This window comes from Eubalaena glacialis, chromosome 18, assembly GCF_028564815.1.
Source record: "Eubalaena glacialis isolate mEubGla1 chromosome 18, mEubGla1.1.hap2.+ XY, whole genome shotgun sequence".
Lineage (NCBI taxonomy): Eukaryota > Metazoa > Chordata > Mammalia > Artiodactyla > Balaenidae > Eubalaena > Eubalaena glacialis.
Window position 1 is genome coordinate 13,497,875 of NC_083733.1, and position 22,039 is coordinate 13,519,913.

The 22,039-nt window shown below is 50.7% G+C and overlaps 1 protein-coding gene across 9 annotated transcripts in view; it reads right to left on the reverse strand.

Annotated features, from left to right (window-relative positions):
* Positions 1 to 22,039, reverse strand: part of ST3GAL2 (ST3 beta-galactoside alpha-2,3-sialyltransferase 2) — a 64,748-nt gene that overhangs the window by 13,233 nt on the left and 29,476 nt on the right. For 3 of the 9 annotated variants that reach the window (XR_009698026.1, XR_009698025.1, XR_009698027.1), the window contains exons 2-8: positions 17,734 to 19,141; positions 14,910 to 15,103; positions 11,012 to 11,191; positions 9,060 to 9,105; positions 8,650 to 8,769; positions 6,001 to 7,800; positions 4,277 to 4,398 (exon numbers count right to left, since the gene is read on the reverse strand). Coding sequence is in view for 1 of the 9 variants with exons in the window: in XM_061174348.1 (XP_061030331.1) it covers positions 7,627 to 7,800; positions 8,650 to 8,769; positions 9,060 to 9,105; positions 11,012 to 11,191; positions 14,910 to 15,103; positions 17,734 to 18,072 (1,053 nt within the window). In the remaining 8 variants the exon portion in view is untranslated. Of the gene's footprint in view, positions 1 to 4,276; positions 4,399 to 5,441; positions 7,801 to 8,649; positions 8,770 to 9,059; positions 9,106 to 11,011; positions 11,192 to 14,909; positions 15,104 to 17,733; positions 19,142 to 22,039 lie in introns of those variants that run through there. The other 6 variants (XR_009698030.1, XR_009698031.1, XR_009698028.1 and 3 more) reach the window with 6 other exon arrangements.

The following is a 22,039-nucleotide window of genomic DNA, read 5'->3' on the forward strand; positions in this document are numbered from 1 at the left end:
ATCATGACAGAGAGGGGTTAAATAAACAACCACAAAAAATCAGCTCTGTGGAGACAGAGGAAAACAGAGGAAGAAAAAGGTGTCTGCTAGTATGCGATTAAACACCACACTTACCTAACTTTCCTTTCCAAGAGCTCACTGAATTTATAGGGAAGGAAGGAAAAAGGTATAAACTCACATGGACAAATAAAATGGAAGCAGTTACATTGGAAGAGGGAATTTAACAAAATGTTTGGAATACACAGAAAAATGAATGAAAAAGCTCCAATTTTTAGTAATACAGGGAACTATATAGAGCATGAAAAAAATTCCAATCCAAAAACCAGCTACAAAGCTGATAATATTCTGTTTGAATATATCAAAGAACTACTACTTTTAGGGCTTTATTTTTAACATTTAGCTCTGATTCACTTGGCATTTTGGTGAATGGTTTAGGCTATGGATCTAATTTTATCTTTTTCCAGATGGTTATCTAGTTATCCCAATAAAATTTATTTAAATATCCATCTTCTCCTAAGTGATTTGAGAGGCCATCTCTATTATAAACCAAATTTCCATGCGGACTTGGGTCTAGGTAATCAGACTAATGAGAGAGAATTGAGTATCCAGAAATACTCAAGTGAATATGGAATGTCAGGGCGGTGGTCACCTTCAGGGGAAGGAAGGGGGGTGTGCTTGGCAAGGAAGATGGAACAGGGAGCCCTCTGGGGTGCCTGCACAACCTGAGTGGTGGCTACATGAGTGTTCATCTTAAAATAATTCATTAAGGAACCGCCATACTGTTTCTCATAGTGGCTGCATCAATTTCAATTTCCCCCAACAGGGCACAAGGGTTCCCTTTGTTCCACATCCTCACCAGCGCTTGTTATCTCTTGTCTTTCTGATAACAGCTGTTCTAACAGAAGTGTGGTGATATCTCATTATGGCTTTGATTTGCATTTCCCTGATGATTAATGATGTTGCATATCTTTTCATGTACCTGGTAACCATCTGTATGTCTTCACTGGAGAAATGTCTATTCATATCTGCCCATTTTTTAATCAGATTGGTTTTTTTTTGCTATTGAGTTATATGAGTTCTTTATATATTTTGGTTTCAGGTTTTACATTTAAGTCTAATCCATTTGGAGTTAATTTTTTTGAGTGGTGTGAGATAGGGGTCCAGTTTCATTCTTTTGCATGTGCATATAGAACTACCATATGATCCAACAATTCCACTTCTGGGTACACATCCAAAAGAATAAAATCACTGTCTTGAAGAGACAACTGCACCCCCATGTTCACTGCAGCATTATTTACAATAGCCAAGACATGGAAATAACCTAAATGTCCATCAACAGATGAATGAATAAAGAAAATGTCGTGCATATATACACAATGGAATATTATTCAGCCATAAAAAAGGAAATCCTGCCTTTTGCAACAACATGGATAGACATTGAGGGCATTATGCTAACTGAAATAAGTCAGATGGAGAAAGACAAATACTGTATGATCTCACTTTTATATGGAACCTAAAAAAACTAAATTCACAGAAACAGAGAGCAGATTGGTGCTTGCCAGGGTGGGGGAATGGGTGAAGGTGGTCAAAAGGTATAAACTTCTAGTTACAAGATAAATAAGCTCTGGGGATGTAATGTACAGTGTGGTGATTATAGTTAACAACATTGTACTGTATGTTTGAAAGTTGCTAAGAGATTAGATTTTGAAAGTTCTCATCACACACACAAATATTTTAACTATATGATGTGATGTGTTAACTAATCTTATTGTGGTAATCATTTTGCAATATACACACACATAAAATCACTATGTGTATACCTTACATACATATATAACTTTCTATGTCAATTGTATCTCAATAAAGCTGGAAAAATAAAATTCTAGCTTTTCCATTTCTTCCATATAACATGTTCAATCACCTCTTTTTTCTTCAGTCCATTTTGATATCCAAATGGCAGTGGAAATTGCTTTTCCTTTACCATAGGAATTATATAATTCTATCTATTTATAATCTATAATCTATATGTATTATATAATATGCCATCTTTGCTTTACGAAATAAATGTCCATTATGGAGTTTTTAAAAATAATAATTCATGAAGCTATATATTTTTGTACATTTATTCTTATGCTCTTTTCTGTTTATGCATTATATCCCACAACAAAAATAGTTTTAAAAAATTAATTTAAAAATGTATTAGTCGGGGGGCTTCCCTGGTGGCGCAGTGGTTGAGAATCCACCTGCCAATGCAGGGGACACGGGTTCGATACCTGGTCCGGGAAGATCCCACATGCCGCAGAGTAACTAAGCCCATGTGCCACAACTACTGAGCCTGCGCTCTACAGCCCGTGAGCCACAACTACTGAGCCCACATGCCGCATCTATTGAAGCCCACGCGCTCTAGAGCCCATGCTCTGCAACAAGAGAAGCCACTGCAATGAGAAGGCTGTGCACTGCAACGAAGAGTAGTGCCCACTTGCTGCAACTAGAGAAAGCATGCGCGCAGCAACAAAGACACAATGCAGCCAAAAAACAAAAATTAAAAAAAACCCATCATTTCAAAACAATGTCTTTTAAAAAAAAAATGTATTAGTCATGCACCCCTATGCTTCAGAGCAGCACTATTTACAATAGCCAAGACCTGGAAACAACCTAAATGTCCATCAACAGATGAATGGATACAGAAAATGTGGTACATATATACAGTGGAATATTACTCAGCCATGAAAAAGAATGAAATAATGCCATTTGCAGCAACATGGATGCAACCAGAGATTATCATACTAAGTAAATCAGAAAGAGCAAGACAAATACCGTGTATCACTTATATGTGGAATCTACAATGCGACACAAATGAACATATCTACGAAACAGAAACAGACTCATAGACGTAGAGAACAGACTTGTGGTTGCCAAGGGGGAGGTGGGGTGGGAAGAAGGAAGGATTGGGAGTTTGGGATTAGCAGATACAAACTATTATATATATAGAATGGATAAACAGCAAGGTCCTACTGTATAGTACAGGGAACTATAGTCAATATCTTGTGATAAATCATAATGGAAAAGAATATGAACAGGAATATATATGTAGGGCTTCCCTGGTGGTGCAGTGGTTGAGAATCCGCCTGCCAATGCAGGGGACACAGGTTCGAGCCCTGGTCCGGGAAGATCCCACATGCCGCGGAGCAACTAAGCCCGTGTGCCACAACTACTGAGCCCACGTGCCTAGAGCCCATGCTCCACAACATGAAGCCCACGCACTGCAATGAAGAGTAGCCCCCGCTCACTGCAACTAGAGAAAGCCCACGCACAGCAACAAAGACCCAAAAGCAGCCAAAAAAAAAAAAAATTAAAAAAAAAAAAAGAATATATATGTATAACTGAATCACTTTGCTGTATAGCAGAAATTAACACAATATTGTAAATCAACTATACCTCAATAAAATTTTTTTTAAATGTAGTAGTGATTGGGGCACCATCTTTAAAGAATTCTGGTGGCTGTTATGTGAGGGTCAGAAAAGAATGGATCTCAGCCTGACAAAGACGAGAATGCCGTGCCTCCCTACCTGACCCAGGGAGGCACATTTACCACAACAATCCAGTTTGGCAATTAGAGTTCTGACCTATAAGCATTTGGGACAAGTTAATCGACCATTAAGGTCCCCAGAAGTAAAACAGATGCTGGGCAGCCTACTAAGGTACTGCTTGATGTGTATGGGAGGGAACATTTTAGGAATGCCGAGAAGAAACCTGAGTCACAGTGATGGGAATTTTTGGCTTCTTACCCAGTTCCCAGACCTAATCAGGTCACACACCTGGAGCCTTTTTCAAGGCAATCTCAGGGTCCTTTGAGGAACTATTCTCTGATGTAGCAGGTATGTAGTGTGGCTCTTCCCCTAAGCTTTTCCAGAGGAACCTATTTCCTGGAGTGACAGGGCACTGGGGAAAGGGAAATACCCAGACCATCAGGAGTTATCAGACACTGGCTCTGAGACCCAAATGCCAATGCAGTCCACCTTATTATGAGAGTTGGAGCTTACTATGGCTAATGATAGATGGAGCTCTGGTCCAAGTCCATTTAATGGTGGGTCCAATGAGACCACAGACCCATTTTAAGGTAATTTCCTTAGTTCCAAAAGGAAAGAGAGATATTTACTACCTGGCAAAATCACCATATTGGCAACCAGACCTGTGGAGGGAAGGTGATTATGATGGGATGGGCCTAATAGAAGTCCCTGGAACTATCTCCAACATGGTAAGTCAAACTCAATACCACATTCCAGCAGGATTTGCAGAGATTGGTGCTGCCATCCAAATTGAGTTATGGAAGGGTGGGTGACTTCTTCCTCGTTTCATTCACTCACCATCTGAATCATGGAGAATGACAGTAGTTTACTGCAAAGGTAAACAAGTGGCAATGTTAACGTAACCTGTGGTTCCAGATGTGATATCTTTGCTGAATCAAAGCAACACAGTCCTTGGCCAACATTAAAAAAAGACACATGATTTGGGGAGACTCTTGATTCTGGAGGTAACAGGTACAACATCTGGAGTGCTGCTCCCACAAAGTGTGGTGACCCACAACCCGTAAGACTGGGGCCCAGATAAGAAACAGTTCTCGGAAGCCCAGGCTATGTGCACATCATCCGGACGCTGGACCTTATCACTCAGCCAACCAAATGCTATTGGAGAGTGTCTGTGGCAAAGAGAGATGTCATATGGAGCCTATGGCAACTCCAAATAAGAGAATTACAGCCCAGAGTCCTAGGGTTTTAGAAAAAGACCTATGCCCTCCTCCACCAAAAAGTATTCTCCATTTGAAAAGCAACTCTGGGCTCGCTCTTGAGCATTGACAGAAACTGGATTGCAGGACACCATGTGACTACAGACTCTTAAGAGAGATCCATCGTGAGGCCCACATTATCTGATCCACCAGACTATAAAACTGTACATTCAGTGCCATTCCGTTGCATGACGGAAGTAGGCTCGAGTGGGTCCAGACAGCCCAGTTAACAGCACAGGCAGTTACCGCAGACCACTGTGGCACCAGCTCCTACCATTCTGCCAAATCCCTGCCAACCCACACCTATGGCATCATGGGAAGTTCCACAGAACCTGGAAAAGGAAGGGGGAAAAGCCCCATCCTGGTGCCTGCTGGCTCTGCATGCTGTGCTGGCGCCTTGCAGTGGACAGTGTCTGCCCTGCTGATCGACTCAAGGGCCCTGAAGGACAGTGGTGAAGGCCACCCTCCCATAAGGCATAGCTGGCAGTTGGGGGTTGGGAAGCCTCACATATAAGGAAAGGGTGGGAGTCGTGCCCTCCCCTCTTCACATCCACCCACAACAGTCTTAACCATTACGTGGTCACAACTTCCCACTGACAGATACACCTTCTTTTCATCAGCAAACACATTTCAGAACAAACAAACAACTATATAGTTTCTTTGCTCTTTTTAATTCAGAAAGAGAAAGGGAAGAAAATAAAACAACATTTGTTTAAATAACTGTTGTAGAAAAGAAGATCTGGGCCAGATGCTGGGACCTACCTCTTCCAGAATGGGGATTTATTAATATTTTAAACAAAACAAAATCCAAACAAAAGAAGAAAAAGGAACAGAAAAGAAATAAATTATTCTGCTCAATACTGTTTGGCATATTGCATTGTTTTGTCATCTTTTAAACACTCAAAAGAGCCTCTTCAGGAAGCACTGAGATGAGACTGGCAAGAATAACTGGTACCTCGACTCTCTAAAATGACAGTGGGAGGTGGTGAGAGAGGCATTCCACTAAAGGCCCCCCTAACCACCCACATTCTTTACTCCTACTTCTGGAATTGGGAAGGGACAGACTCAAGCTAAGTTCTCAATATATTAACTTTTAGGGGTGCCCAATGCCCTGTCCTAACCCTCTAATACACTCCCTTGCTGGCTACTGTTCCCCCAGCCAGCTGCAGGAACTACACCAATGGCCAGGAGGCTGCCGGGTGGTATCAACTCACCAAGAAAAAAGGGTGGTTTTTGTGTCCGTCACTGTTGAGAAGGGGGATCCTTTTAGTGGTTTGGAAGCTTCACAGAAGCCCTTTCACCCCTCCTACACTTCCCCAACCTTGAAAGGTGAGAACACCTTCAGCAGCTTCCTCTAGGGACTTAATCTGGGTTCAGTCATGCAAGTAGCTTCCAGCTGTAACCTCTGGTTGTTAGCGTCACAGCCCTTCTAGAGCTGGAAATGGAAAGTGGGTTAGAGGGAAAAGGCAGGAGGTGAGCAAGGGGGAAGGGATGTGTGGGCAGGGGAGGAGGCATGCAGGGGGCAAGTCTACTCCTCCCCAGCTATTTGCATGGCCAGCTTACTATTTGCAAAGAATCTGTTGGTCAGCCACCCCTAGTAACTTCAGGTTAGCTAAATCATGAGCCCAAAGCATCTCCAGCCTTCTTTCCTACGTGTTGCTCCCTTTCCCTAGAGCCAGACAAAGGGAGAAGGGCGGGGAGCAGCAGTGCCCCAATCAGGGCAAGTTTTGATTTTTTTTTTTTTCCCAGAGCAACAAGTAGGCTGGTGAGGAGGCCCAGGGCCTAGGGAGAGACGCTTAAAAAAGGTTGTGGGCGAACAGGGGCCGAGGGTACACGTGAGTGTACCTTACATCTGATGTGACGGGGCTTCCTTGTCTCCTGCCCTATTCTTACACCTGTGTTCCAGAGTTAAGCCCTAGGCGAATTCCGCCCCCAGCAAGACGTGAAAACAATTCTAGTTTTCTGGTGAGACACTAAATGCCATGGTCAGAAAGGCCATTCCATAGGGTGGCCAAAGGCGGGAGGGGAGGAGGCAGGAGGAGGGGACCCACATGCCCTCTGGATTCTCACCGCATTTCTTTGGTGGGTTTGCACTCACCCATCTGCGCCTGACCGATAAAGGAAATGTGGGGTCTAGTTCTCTCGGAGGTCCAGAGCGGTTTGGGAGGGCTCTAACTTTTCCCCTGGGGAAAAACGCGCTCCTTGGAAACCACCTGACCACCCGCCAGCCTCCGCGAACGCCCCTCCGCCCACCCCGAGGCCATGAGGGACCTCCGGGAAGGGGAGACCGGGCCGCTACTGTCCCGCACCTTCCCCACCGTTTCCTCCTCCGCGCCCCCTGCGGGGTCAGGCCGGCCGGCGACTGAGACGCCTCCTGCCGAGCCTGAAGAAAGTACTTCTCGAGGCCGGAACTTCTGCTCCTTTGAAAGCGTGAAATATCGATAAAATCCTACCCAAAAGCATACGGGAGTGGGGATTGATCGGCCGCTGGCCCGCCTCCGAAGGCCATTGATTGGAGGAGATGGGCCCCAGCGCCGGAAGTTCTCCTTGAGTCGCATGATTGGCTGGGAGAAACAGAGGCTCCGGCCGGCGGCAGCGCTGATTAATGCTAGGCCCAGCCAGCACCCAGAGTCTCGTGATTGGCGGAGGATAGCCGGCGCTCGCTAGACTGCAGCATGATTGGTCCAGACTGCGGCGGCGTCGCTCCCGATTGCCTGCTGACGCCTAATAGGGCACCGCGCCCGCGTTTAGGCCACCCCCCCCGGGCTGACCCTGAGTCCCGGCTGGAGCGCTTGCCGGCGCCTCGCGGTAGGGCCGGAAGAGTCACGGCTGGGTCGGGCTCAGTTCCCTCGGTAGACCTGGATCTTGCTGGCCTTGGCCAGCATGTCGATGATGTGGGCCTCGAAGTCGGCGTCATGCACGCCCGTCTTCCGGAACTCGCCCGCGTACCGGTTATTCTCCCAGTAGTGGTGCCAGTTGCCCCGGCTGTCGGCCCCGAACCCGTACACGTTCACCTGCGGGGGAGGGCGGCGCGGGTCACCCCAAGTCGGGGACCAGGGAGCAGAGGGCGCGGGAGAGCCTCGGGTCGTGGTGCGGGAGGAGAGGGGAGCCGCGACGAGCCGACCACAGCCAGAGGCCGGCAGCTCATCAATTTACAGCGCGCGGTTAGACCGGGGACACCTAGCCCTGACGCTAAGGACACTGTCCCAGAGAGAGACTGCTGCTCCCTTCCGGTTCTCCTTCCAACCACCCTCTGATTACATCAAGAACACCTCAGTTTGGGGCTAGTCTGTGACGGCTCTCCAACCCTTGCTAGCTTTTTTTTTTTTTTTTTTAATGGAGTACTTTTATTGAAAGCTGGTCAAGTACCCAGTACCATACACTGAAGAGTTTACTGGCAAAAGTGGGTGTGCTGGGCATGAGCACTACCGTGTATGGCACAGTAGCTCCCCCTGCTAGAGAGATGGGCTCCTTGAATGACTAACCTCCATTTTTAACACAGAGTAGGCCTGGGGCCCACAGCTGTGGGAGACACCATCCTGCTGGAACTTAACTACGTCGTTTCCATTCCATTTACGTTTATGCTTATTGTTTATGGCAAGTAATATCAATTACGGTAGTAGTATTCAATTTCCTTTTTAAATAAATTTAGCGTTTCAATGAAGTGATTTCAGATTTGGTAAAATCATGGAAGTAGTTAAGTTTGGGAAATGCAGATCTATACCTTACAACCTAGAAATTGGGGGAATGAAAGCCACTTTGTTTCTTCCTGCAAAATCACATTCCTCTTGAGGCACTGCTAAGCCCCGACAAGGGCTGACTCCCTCTCGTCTATGGGTCCCGCTATTTTATCAACTACCCACCTCATCACACACATGCAGAGCAAAGAAGAGTACCAGCATCCCAGTGGAAGGGTACCGCCCATGATGCTCTGTCCACCTGTCGTGGATGTACTTGAAGAAGGCTGGGTTGTAGATCTGGACCTGGGAGGAGAAGATGTAATGAGCACATGAGGGCTTCTGGGGCCTGGAGGCTCAGGCCAGGCTCTGAGCAGCTTCTGCCAGTTCCTCCATGCTTGCCAGTGGACCTGTTCATCAGGGTTCTCTGGTTCCTGCAGCCTCTGTGTGGGGTCAGGCATACCAGCAGATGGGGACTCTGAAGGTTCTAGAAGGGTTTTGGGGGTTATCTGAACCACAAGACCAGGCACAGCACAAGTCAGGTCTGCACTGTTTCCTCTGGGGTGGGGATGAAGAAGGGGGAGGAGGAAACTTACTTTTTCTTTGTCCACTCGAAGGAAGGACTTCACTGGGGCATAGGTGCTGAAAGCAGAAAGAAAAATAACACTGAGATGGCTCCGTGGACCCAGGGATGCCTTTTCTCCCACTGAGGCCCAAGTGATGACAGCCTCACAACAGGCTCCCCTGCTTCCAGACTGCTGTCTGTCCCATAGCACATCACTGCAGTTCCTTGCTCAGAAACCTTCAGTGGCTCTCTATGTCCTTCAAGATGAAATAAAGATGTTTTAGACAAGCACTGGGGCCTTCCATAACCCAGCCCCAACTTTTCTTCCCACAACACTCTGCTGTGATCATCTCACACCCACCATGTTTGTGCTCTTACCTCTGTCCACAATAGCCCTCTTGCTACTCTCCTCACATTTGGCACAAATCCCTCCTTCCCTATTAGTCAGCCATCGTGCCTGTAACCTACACTCCCATTTCTGAGTATCCATGGGACTTAAACTCTACAGCACTTATTTTAGCCCTTATGACTCCCAAACATAAGATAAAGTCAGAAAACTGTAACTTATGCTTCCGTGTTTAAAAAATATGTGGTGGGGCTTCCCTGGTGGCGCAGTGGTTGAGAATCTGCCTGCCAATGCAGGGGACACGGGTTCGAGCCCTGGTCTGGGAAGATCCCACATGCCGCGGAGCAACTAGGCCCGTGAGCCACAACTACTGAGCCTGCGCGTCTGGAGCCTGTGCTCCGCAGCAAGAGAGGCCGCGATAGTGAGAGGCCCGTGCACCGCGATGAAGAGTGGACCCCGCTTGCCGCAACTAGAGAAAGCCCTCGCACAGAAACGAAGACCCAACACAGCCAAGAATAAATTAATTAATTAAAAAAAAAAAATATGTGGTGACAACAGGCAAAAGGTGGCAACAATCCAATTGTCCATTGACAGATGAATGGATAAACAAATCTGGTATATCCATACACTAGAATACTATGCAGCCTTTAAAAGGGATGAAATCCTGACACAGGCTATAACATGAATGAACCCTGAAAACATTATGCTACTGAAATAAGCCAGACTCAAAAGGACAAACACTATATGATTCCGCTTGTATGAAGTACCTAGAATAGTCAAATCATAGAAACAGAAAGAATAGTGGTTATCAGGGGCTGGAGGGAGGGGGGGAATGGGGAGTTACTGTTTAGTGGGTACAGAGTTTTCATTTGAGATGATGAAAAAGTTCTGGAGATGGGCTGTGGTGAGGTTTGCACAGCCATGTGAATGTACTTAATGCTAATGAACTGTGTGGTTAAAATGGTATATTTTGTTACACACATACATTTTTACACACACACACACACACAAACCTTGGTGAGACAGAGAGTAGATTAGTGGTTGCCTAGGGCTGGGGGGGAGGAGAGGGTGGAGGGAGTGGGGGAGATGGCTAAGGGGTACAGGAGTATCTTTAGATTATCTTCATCTTTAGAACATGCATGTATTCTAAAATTAATTGTGGTGATGGTTACACAACTCTGTAGACATACTAAAAGTCCCTGAACTGTACATTTTCAATGTGTGAATTGTATGGTATGTGAATTATATCTCAATAAAGCTGTTAAAAAAAAACTACTTGGTGAATTGAATTTCCTGAGGTTCCCAGCTGTGATTGGGCAACTGCCTCCAAAGAAAGTTCTCAGAAGGCAGAGCTCCCACAGTAGGAGCTACCTCCTAGAAAGGAGACCTGGAAAAGTGTCCTTCTCCACCTTTCTACCGCCAGTATGCTGGCTGCCACCATGCAGGGAGTGACCCAAAACAAGCTGTGGCCTCAGCTAACCACCGTTTTGGGCCCTCCCTACCACTGCTTCTCTCCTCACCTGCCCCTCTTGGCGAAAATATTCAATTAAAGGAATTCTAAGATCCATTCCCTGGACAACTCCTCCCAAGGTGGGCCTGTCACCCATATCCCACTTCCAGCCAGCAGAGGAGCTCACAATCGGATCTGCCCCGTGGACAGGGCGCTGGCGATCCACAGTAGGTCCAGGGCTTTGAAGGGCACCAGCACGAAGCTGACGTTGGCGGGCAGGTTCTTGGCACTCTCGGGGTACATGAAATGGTGGGTGGTTCGGCTGCCGACATCCTGCTCAAAGCCCACGGTTGGCGCCTGATTCATCCTGCAGGGACAAAAGGGTGGCGTGAGAAGACACCACCGTGGAAACTGGTACAAGAGTTTTAGAGGACAGTTTGTTGCTGGCCATCAAACACGTAAATAGGTGTGCACTTACCCAGCAATTCCATTCTTAAAATTTATCCTATAAAAATGGTTGCATAAGTGTGCAAAGGATATTCACTGCAGTATTATTTACAATAGTGAAAAGGAAAACCAATCAAACAATAGAGAACTGGTTAATACATTTTGGTACATTCATGTAACAGAATAGCATGTAGTCATCAGAATGAACAAAGTAGATTTACATGTGCTGGTAAGAAATACGTCCAAGAGCTACTGAGTGAAAAAAACCAAGTGGCGTGAGGAATCTCACGTCTTTCCTTTTAACACATATCTTTTGAATACCTGTACAGTCAGAGGAAATTATAACACAGAAAAGGAAAACTGAAAATTAGATAGTGTGATTCCATTTTTTGTGAAAGAAAACAAAAAAAAGAAAGGATAGAAGGAGAGGAGGAGAGAGAGAGAGAAAGGAAGGAAGAAAGGAAGGAATGAAGGAAGGAGGGAAGGAAGGAAGAATAAAAACTAACTTTTGCATATGAATAGAAAAAAATCTGGAAGAGTATTAAAATTTTAACAATGGTTACTCTTAGGGAATGGGATAATTCACTTTTTAAAAAAATATACATTTTAGGGCTTCCTTGGTGGCACAGTGGTTGAGAATCTGCCTGCCAATGCAGGGGACACGGGTTCGGGCCCTGGTCTGGGAAGATCCCACATGCCGCAGAGCAACTAGGCCCGTGAGCCACAACTACTGAGCCTGCACGTCTGGAGCCTGTGCTCTGCGCTCTGCAACAAGAGGGGCCGCGATAGTGAGAGGCCCGCGCACCGTGATGAAGAGTGGCCCCCACTTGCCGCAGCTAGAGGAAGCCCTCGCACAGAAACGAAGACCCAACACAGCCAAAAATAAATAAATAATTAATTAAAAACTTTAAATATATATATATATATATATATATATGTTTTATTTTTAGCTGCGTTGGGTCTTTGTTGATGCGTGCAGGCTTTCTCTAGTTGCGGTGAGCGGGGGCTACTCTTTGCTGCAGTGCGCTGGCTTCTCACTGCGGTGGCTTCTCGTTTTGGAGCACAGGCTCTAGGTGTGCGGGCTTCAGTAGTTGTGGCACGTGGGCTCAGTAGTTGTGGCTCGTGGGCTCGAGAGCACAGGCTCAGTAGTTGTGGCGCACATGGGCTTAGTTGCTCCGTGGCATGAGGGATCTTCCCGGACCAGGGCTCAAACCCGTGTCCCCTGCATAGGCAGGCAGATTCTTAACCACTGCGCCACCAGGGAAGTCCTGGATAATTCACTTTTTAGTGCGTACATTTCTGGGGTTTTTTTTTCCCCCAAAACAAGCACATATTACTTTCATAATTTTTTTTTTTAAAAAAAAAGACAAGACAGCCTTTCACAGCTTACAGCTCACCTGGCTGTTCTGTCCTCTTTCATAGAAGACATGGAAGCAAGACAAGAAGCTGAAGCACCCCCTCGGCCCCTGGGCGGATGGCTCAATTCTGCCCGTCCCAGCCACCCTGTCCCTGCACTTTAAGCTCTTGTCTCCCTTTTCCACTCCAAGGCCAAGAGGGATGCCCGCGTTCTGACAGAGCCCACCCTCAGCTGTCCCGGGCAGATGTGCAGTGTGCGGCTGTCTCTCCTCTGCTGTCTTAGAAGAACCTGGAACCCCAGAGCAATCTCCCCTCTGCCCATCCCCCAGGCTGTGACACACCAAGAAGGCTTCTAACTCCTTTCAAGTGGTGCAAAACACAGGATCAAAACTCCCTTTTTTTGGTGAGCATCTTAAAAACAAGTGATCCAGCTTTAAACACAAACCTGTTGGCCTTTTCTGTTGTGACGTATTGTGAGAACATTCCTATCTTGTGTGGATCACAATTCAGAATCATACACCTAGGAGGGTGACTGTAACCTGGGCCTCCACTGGGGACACAGGGATCTGGGAGAGAGGGAGCAAAGTCTCCTCCACGTGCTCTCCCAGCTTCTTACGCCCGTTCGAACGTTCCCTGTCCATAAAGTGGCCAGCACCCCCTAGCTGGGCCCTGTGTCACAGGGGTTCCCCTACTGCCTCCCTCCTGCCCACCTCCCATTGATGGCATGATGTGGTGACAGTGTGTCCAGGATGCCTGCCCCTGCCCCCTCCCCCCCCACTGGTCGCTGTGCTGTACCTCATGCCTCTCTGGTTCCCTTCCCTTGAGGGACTGGAGGGTACTTTGGGCTGGGAAACTAGGAGTGGCCTGATTTGGAACTAGAGAGTGAGTCCTTGTTCTTAGCCACTTCAGTTCCAGTCTGCTTCAAGCAGAAGCCTAGAATCTTTCCTGCAGCTCCAACTGTGCTCTGGCCTCCGAACAGGGATTAAGATCCTGCCTCTCTTCTCCCAAATCCATTTCTTTAGAACTGCCAGTTTGCCTCCCGTCTGGGTACCCCTCTGATGTCTTGGTATTTAGGGTTCAGAGATACTGTCTCCTAGAGGGGATGAGAAGTATTTTTCCCATTCATTAGTAAGTTTGCTGGGACTGCTACAGCTCCACACACAGCATTGGTCCTACTGTCACCAAAGCCACAGTCTGGATCTGCCTCTGCCATGACAACCCTGGGGTCTGTGAGGAACAGAGCAGGAACAGAGCAGTTGGAGAAGAAGCCTTAATGGGGATGGTGTTTCTCAGCTGGTGGCTGTGGATGCCTGGATTTGGCCTAGCATCCCCCTCTCCCCCCACCGCCCCAACCATTCTCAACATGAGAAAGGTTCTGCAAGGAATGTTGAAAGCCTCAGAGACATATTGCTGCCTTGGTGTTGCTATGGAGACAGCAACAGTTCCTAAGACAAAGCCCTTCCCTCTGCCTCCTGGGAAACCTGGTCTTTCTGCAGTGCTCATCCTAAGAGATGCTTAGTGAAAACTGGGCATTTTCAGTATCTTTACTCTTAGGGCTCTTCCTCCACCAAGGAGTGGGATGGCAGGATCCCCACTGTGGCATTTCCTGCCCCAAGTCTAGGGAGATAAGTCAGAAAACACGGCAGTTCAGGAGCAGAATGAGCAGCCCATGTCCGGGTCACAAATCCACCTCTAGTCCCTGCTCACACTCGGGCTCCCTGCTCCTGTCTTCGTCTGGAATGAGTGCCCCCCCAGCCCTTCTCTTTTCCTCAAGGCTGGGCACAGACGTCTGTAGAATGAATGAGCCCCTGCACAATCGAAATGCTATGAGGTAAAGGTAAGGGATGGGAGCCCAAAGCAGGCACCGACAGCTCCTTTTTCTGCCCAGGACGCCCCTCCTCTGCGAGTCTGCCAGAGGCATCACCTGTGGCTATTAAGCAAGACACTAGTTTGGGGCCCACACTCCTGGCCCAACTGCTAAAGGGGACCAGGCAGGTGAAAGGGCCTCTGGGGGGAGTTTTCACAAGACATCAGGCAGGAGTCTAGTTTCAGCTCTTTGCAGAGGCATTCAGAGTTGGAAGCTGAGCGCGGGCCTCAAGCAAAGTTCAGAATGACAGTTCTGCCTCCTCATCCACCCCGACAAACACAAGCGAGAGACTTGAGCCTCTGTCACAGCACCCCCGGCAGCTGGCCGCTCCTACGCGGCCGGACAAGGCCAAGGAGGCCAGGGCCCCCTCCTGGAGGCCGATCCTGGGTCCAGCCTTGAGCTCCCTGGGACTTACCTCATGATGAAGTTGTGCCCGTCCACATCCGGGCCGTAGCCAGAGCCCCGCAGGTTGCCCGAGTTCCCCACCACAGCACAGCGCCGGCACCGGCGAGGGTCCCGGAAACGGTAGGGGTTCTCGCCTGGTACTATCTGGAACAGCTTCTCCAGCACCTCGTTGGTGTTGTGTGACTTGAACTGGGGCTGCAACATCTGGGGAGGGGAGGGGAAGGGAGAAGAAAGAAGGAGGGGTGTGATCGGGAGGGGACTCCCGCCTGCTCCCCCTCCCTGCCCTCACCCTCCAGTGTCCAAGCGGCGCAGGCCTCCTACCCGGGCTGTCAGGGGCCGGAAATCTTCCCTGAGCAGTAAGGACCCTCCCCTTGTTCAACAACAGCGCAGTCTCCCTACCGAGACCAGACCAGGGAGGGCCCTGCTTTCGGGAGTAGCCCTGCGGTACTGGTTGGGCTCGGGGGTCAAGGCGCTATTCAACACCTTCTCCAGGGGTCTGCAGGCCTGTGCCGCGAAGCAGAGAGGCCCCTGCTCTGCTGTCCTCTCGGGGCAGCTCTGAGTCTCATGGTCATTTTGAGGCGCAGTTAATGTGGAAAGCCCCGGGGAGCTTCAGGGGCTTATTCCCAAGCAGCCTGCAGGGGGCGCCCCTGGGACTCAGCCTGAAACTCCAGGCAAGATCCACAGGATATCCAGAGCCCTGAGCCCTGGGGAAAAGGCAAAGAGGCACAGATATTCTTTCAAAGTCAGAACAGCTGGAATGAAACCGGTCCCCTGCACCTCCCACCACCAGTGATGCAAGAGACTATGAAATGAGGCCAGGGCAGCACTTAAACGCCTATAGTGCCAGGCAGGTAACATGCAGGAGTGATGAGGCAGGTGGGGCCTACAGCCAACAGGATCTCCCATCAAAAAGGGGTGACTGGGGCTTCCCTGGTGGCGCGGTGGTTGGGAGTCCGCCTGCCAGGGCAGGGGTCGCAGGTTCAAGCCCTGGTCTGGGAGGATCCCACATGCCGCGGAGCGGCTGGGCCCGTGCACCAGAACTTCTGAGCCCATGTGCCACAACTACTGAAGCCCACGCACCGCAAAGAAGAGTGGCCCCCGCTCGCGCAACTAGGGAAAGGCCTGCGCACAGCAATGAAGACCCAAAGCAGCCAAAAATAAATAAAGAAATTAAAAAAAAAAAAAGGGGTGACTTCAACCAATTGTTGTCTTGTGGGATTGTCAGCCCAGAAGGACCAGATTTTCTGGTTTTTCAAGAGAAGCTGAAAAAACAGATGTCATGTGAAATATCCTGATTCCTAAATGATGGTAACTCATGCAAATAGTTTAAAAACATTGAGTGAGCTGGATTCGGCCCCTGGGCCACCATCTGTAAGGGCTTTAAAATGCTCTGTGGTCCGAGCGGTAACGCTGCGGGTTTGCAGCTAAGCAGGAGCTGCTCAGGGGACAGAATGCACGGAGGGGATGGGTGGGCCTGCTTCTCTGCCTCTTCTCTGAGCACAGGAAGGGCCCCTGAGCACAAGAACATGAACTCAGTGTGAAGAAGCAGCTTAGCCCTGAGACAAGAATTTCTAAGTTCATAGCAAAAGAGGGTGACTGTGGGGAGCAGCAGAGAGGTGGCTTCTGGGGCTTCAACAGCCCTGAGCTCCACCCCTGTGAGCAGGGGGCCTGGCCTGCCTCTCGGTCCATCCCTGCCCAGAGGCCTGTTCTGGCCCTTCGTGGCCACCACTGAGACCTATGACCAGGGCAAGCCCAGAGCACTCTCTGAACCTTGATCTTCCCCGTAAAATGAAGGGTGTGACTATGAGCAACAGGCAGGACCCTGCAAGGGCTCCAGGCTGTCATGGGAAGGGCGTGTGTGGCTCCTGGTGACTCCTGCTCTGTAGACGCCCCATCCTTAGGGACTCTATGGCAGTCCGGGCTGGGAAGCAGGATCTCTGAGATGCTCTGATAAGCCTGATTGCAAGAGCGCATCCTCACAGTTGTCCTAACTGTGAGAAAAAGGGAGAGTCATCACCCTCCCCATTTGCCAGCTGGGGAAGCCAGGGACCATGAGCTGCCTCCCAAGTCCCCCAGCAGGAAATGCCTGCAGCCTGCAGGCCCCCCTGGGTCAAGTACTGACACTGCTCCACCTCTGACATGTGTGGCAACCAGATGGCCCTGGCAAAGCCTAGGGAGTGACGCTCCAGAGATGACAGGGACAAGGTGAAGGGAGCTAAAGCAGCAGCAAGGTGACAGGATCCAGAAGAGCGGGGAGGCTTGGGCACACCTGTCCCCCCATCCCCTCCCCTTCACCTCCCTTAGCCCCCAGAGGAGTTGCTGATGCTTTCCTATCCCAACCCAGAAGAAAGGCTTTTCCAGCAATTGGAAGGAACCAAGTGAGTGGCATGGTGTTTCAAATTATTTTGAGCAAACATTTACAAATTAGGATACTGCCTGCATAGCAACAATCACTGGAGCTGAGCCGCTGCCTCCTTTATATAGGGCAGGCCTTCTTCCTGTTGCCATGCTCACTTCTCGTCATCTTCTCCCTGGGGAACCTGTTTCTCCTGTCTATTTCACCTCCCTGGCCCAGCAAGGCATTTCTGGTCTCTGTCTGGCCTCTACAGGCACTAGAAAATATTAGTTCTCTTTCCTTCCAGGCCAAAGCTCGCTCTCCCCTTCACAATCTGTGATCCTAGTAGCTGGCTCTGGTCCAGTGAACCTCACACTTTGTCAAGGCTCTGGGGGCCAGAAGACAGACAGCCCCAATCCAAGAGGGGGCTCTAAGGGTGACTCCCAAACGGGCGGACAGACCCCCAGAGAGGGGGCAGGAAGGGCCACGGCTTTCTCACCATCCACCACCTCTGGACCTCTGGGGGCAGGTCCATGTTCTCTCGGGTCCAGACCGGGGAAATGTTGCTGTTGAAGTGGCTATCAAACCACTCAGAGGCGCCAGCGTCGCCCATGCAGCGGCGACAGGCACAGCTCTTGCCGGCGGGCCCCTCCTTGCCGAGGCGCTGAAGGCCGGTATAGCCGGGCACCAGCTTCACCCGGTGGGTCCCATCCAGGGTGCCCGAGTCCAGGTAGGGCAGGGTGGCCATGCTGTGGTGGGAATAGGTGAACAGCAGTGACATGATGAACACCAGCAGGAAGGCCACGGAGAGGAACCACACCCGCAGGGAGCACTTCATGGTTCGGCGCCCCGGGGATCCGGGGCCTCAGCCCGGCAGTCAGGCGGGTGTCACCGTGACCACTCCTTTCCCAGCCCGCTGATGGGCCAGCCACAGCGTAGCCTGCTTGTTCTGGCACCACGCGCAAAGGGCATATGGGCACGTGCCGAGGAGGGGACAGGGGCAGGAGTCCCACGCCACGCCCTCCCTCAGCGTCAGGAGAAAGCACGTCGGCAGCAGTGGCTCCCCTGTCCCTGAGCCGCCTGGCCCTGCTTATGGCTTCATTGGGTCTCTCCGTCACTAGCTGGGCCACAGAGGCTCTGCTTCTCCCGGAGCCCTGGCAAGGGGGAGGTCAGTCCATCCCAGCCCTCTAGTCCCTTGGGGTTGCTGGCTGCCAGCTCTGGGGGTCCCCCTCTTTGGCGGCTTGAAACGATCCAGTCTGGAGCATTCGGGGTCCTTGTGGCTCATGAGCAGATGCCGAGGCGGCCCCTCGTCCCCTGCAGCAGGGAAGCCCTTGAACCCCAATCACAGCAGAGAGCACGTGGGCTTCAAGCAGCCTGAATTTCATGTAAGAGTCTTCCCTCTCTCAGTTGGCCCTCAGGGCCCAACCCCTCTGCCAGGGGAGGAAAGGGAACCAAGCCCCAATCCAGAGAGAAGAAACCCAGGAAGCTCTGTGGGTTCCAGAAAACTCTTCAGAGACCAAGATCCTCCTGGCGTTAGGTTCTGCCCTTCTACTTCCCATCCGAGGCGCCAGCCCCTTCCCCCGACGGTCGCAGCCCCAACTGCAGTTGTGTAGGGGTGGTCAAACTCCGGCTGCTGCTCTGAGGTCCTCTGGGGCCTGGGAACAGCCGCTTCTCAGCAGGGTGTTGCTTCGAATGCCATCAGGGTCAGCCGAGCGAGTGTGAGCCGAGCGAGTGTGTGCCAAGCTCCAGGCCAGGGCCCAGGCCTCTGTCTTGGTGCTGCTGGCCCAGGCTTGGAGGCTGCTCTGCCCATCTCCGCTCCCCTGAGGCCTCTGTCCTGCCTTGAGCTAGCAGTAATCCCCTGGCAGGTTCCCCTCACTCGTCAGGCGCCAGGCTGCCGCAGCATGACTCTGAAATTGCAGAAAGGAAAAATAATGTGCAGACAGATCGCACATGCACACGTGCTCTCCCCCAGCCCTGCCCCCAAGTCCCAGAGGGGACAGAGCTGGCAGTAGAGGAGATGCCCACTTAACTGAAGGGTGGACAAGAGAAAGGGCTCTTCCCTCTAACTGCAGATAGCATCACTTTGCTCTCCTTAACTCGGGCCTCTAAAGACCAGATTAGCCCGCCACCCTCACTCATTAGCCAGAAGGTAAACAAGGACGGAAAGTGATTTCCCTAGTGCCACAGGGCAAGTCACTGGAAAAGCCAGGTTTAGGAAGTTCCTATTCCAGCTATATGAGGTTAATTTCAGGAAACTTAAGAGAAAATGGCCCAGAGAAAAGATTGTAGAGGACTGCAGATATGACCCCCTGCCCGGGCCTTCTCTACCCCTGAGAAGAGGTAGAGAAGCCTCCCCAAAGTGAGTGGGGGCGGTTGACCTGAGCCCCGGGATTTGCCCTCTCCCCTCTGCAGTGTGGGCTACAGATGAGGCATTCCTGGGTTAGCTGGGTGATTCATTAACAATCCTTCCAGCTCTGGTGTCAGGGAGAGAACCTGACCGTGTCAGGACGCTCAGCACCACCACCACTCAGCCCTCTGGACAGTTGCCTTCCTCTGCAGGTTACCAAATAAATGCCAGGGTCTACTGACAGCCTGAGGCCCTGTGCTGCCCTGGGCAAGAGCAGGGAGAAGAGGCAGCAGGGTGCTTTGGGGATCCACCCTAAGGCAAGGAGCCTGAATCCATGCCACGTGCTAGGGAGCCAGGGTAAGAGTCAGGGACAAGGCTGAGAGTGGAGCCCCCGGGCCCTGGCTCCATGGCATGGGGAGCACTTAATCCTAGAGGCCTGCCTGTCCCCACCAGCTCCTCTCCAAGTCCAGCCAGCCCTGGTTCTGACCCGGCCCCTGGGCCTCACAGCTGCTCTCGGAAAGCTCCAGCTCCAGCCAGCTCCTCCAGGTCCTCTGGCTGTGCCACCAGCTGCACAGAAGGCACCTCAGGCTCTATGTTCAAGAACCTCTGCCGCCCCCTCCATTCATGGCAGCTCAAATTTCTGGGGCCAAGCCAAACCACAAAGCCATCAGGGAACAGAACTAACACGTTCCAATAAGGAAACATTATTCTGGGTGGAGAAACAATGCTCACAGACGTGAAGGAACTTGCCTAGTCACAACCTCCTGAGTGTAGCTGAGATTTGAGTCCAGGTCTATCCAGTTCCAAAGCCTGCAACTGGCCAGGGCATAGAAAGAAGCCCACGGGTTCCTTCAACTACCCAGAGGCTCCAGGGTAAGAGACAAAGAGACACAGAAGCCGGCTTCCCAGGGTCAAGAGTGAAGCTTCGCCCACAGGCCTCACCGGGGCTCCCAGCTCTAACCCACAGACCCAGTGGCACTGGTCCAGTGTGCTCCTTCCAAAGGTTCTACTGCACCCTTTGGCATGCCGGACTCCATGAACAGCCTTTGGAGGCGCTGTCTGTAAATAGAAGCCAGGTCACTGTCTCTTCTAGGCCTCCCTTTGCTCATATCCATGCCCAACATCTAAGGAAAAGAACTCCGTTTTGCAGGGTCTTGCTCCCAGCATCCTGTGACCTGAGGAGAGCCAGCCATGAGGCAAGCGGCCCAGGAGGTGGTGACTTTCCAGGCTGAGCAAGGGATGGAGCGAGGGGCCTGGCTGGGGAGACCTGGTTTCTGGTGCGTGGCCCACTGTGGCCCCCGAAGGCAGACTTGGGCAGAAGTTTCCTTCAGGAAACATCTCTCACGTTGGGGAAGACTGTAACTTCTTGTAGTCTTAACTCAACAAAGGGGGCATCTGACGTAACCGGCTGCCTTGTCAGGGGGAGGAAAAGCCCCAGCTTCGTCACTGTGTTTGGGAAGAGCAGAGAGGGTCTTCCCAAACAAGGGTCACCGGCAAAAGCCCTTGCTCTGGGAATCCCAAGGCTGGGCTGTTTCTGGGAACGTGTGCTGAGGGCAACTGAGGGCACAGGGCAGAATAGAGCAAGAACGGTCAGAGGTCCCAGACATGCACCCCGAATCCCAGAAGTCACCTGGTTAAGAGCTTTTATGCACGTCATTTGCTCTGGGGTACTCCCCGTGCCCTCCAGTTGCCAATGCCTAATTCTCATTTCTCCCTTTCACAGCTGCTCTGATCTTTCACTTTAAGCCCATGCAAACCCCAATGTAAAAAAGTCGGGGGGGACTTCCCTGGTGGTGCAGTGGTTAAGCATCTGCCTGCCAGTGCAGGGGACGCGGGTTTGAGCCCTTGTCCGGGAAGATCCCACATGCCGCGGAGCAGCTAAGCCTGTGCGCCACAACTACTGAGCCTGTGCTCTAGAGCCCGTGAGCCACAACTACTGAGCCCGCATGCCACAACTACTGAAGCCTGTGCGCCTACAGCCCGTGCTCTGCAACCAGAGAAGCCACTGCAGTGAGAAGCCCGCGCACCGCAACGAAGAGTAGCCCCCGCTCGCCTCAACTGGAGAAAAGCCCGTGCGCAGCAATTAAGACTCAATGCAGCCAAAAATAAATAAAAATTAAAAAAAAAAGTCGGGGGAAGGGCACACACTTGGGCATCAGCTCCCACCTCTGATGCCCACAGAGGGAAGCAGGCCAGTCTTCCAGGGCCACCTGGCTGGTGCTGGCTTATTTATTCATTCGACAGATACTTAATGGGCCGGCACAGGGCTTGGGGGGCTAGTGTGGGACAGTACACACGCATCCTGTCCTAATGGAGCTTCTGGTCTAGCGGCAAATACAAAGGCAAGGCACAGGGGATTAAAGTGCTATGACAGGGAAGTTACAGGGTGCTGTGAGAGGGAACAGAGTACACAAGGAGGAAACAGCCTGACCTGTGAAAAACATGGCAAGAGGGACTT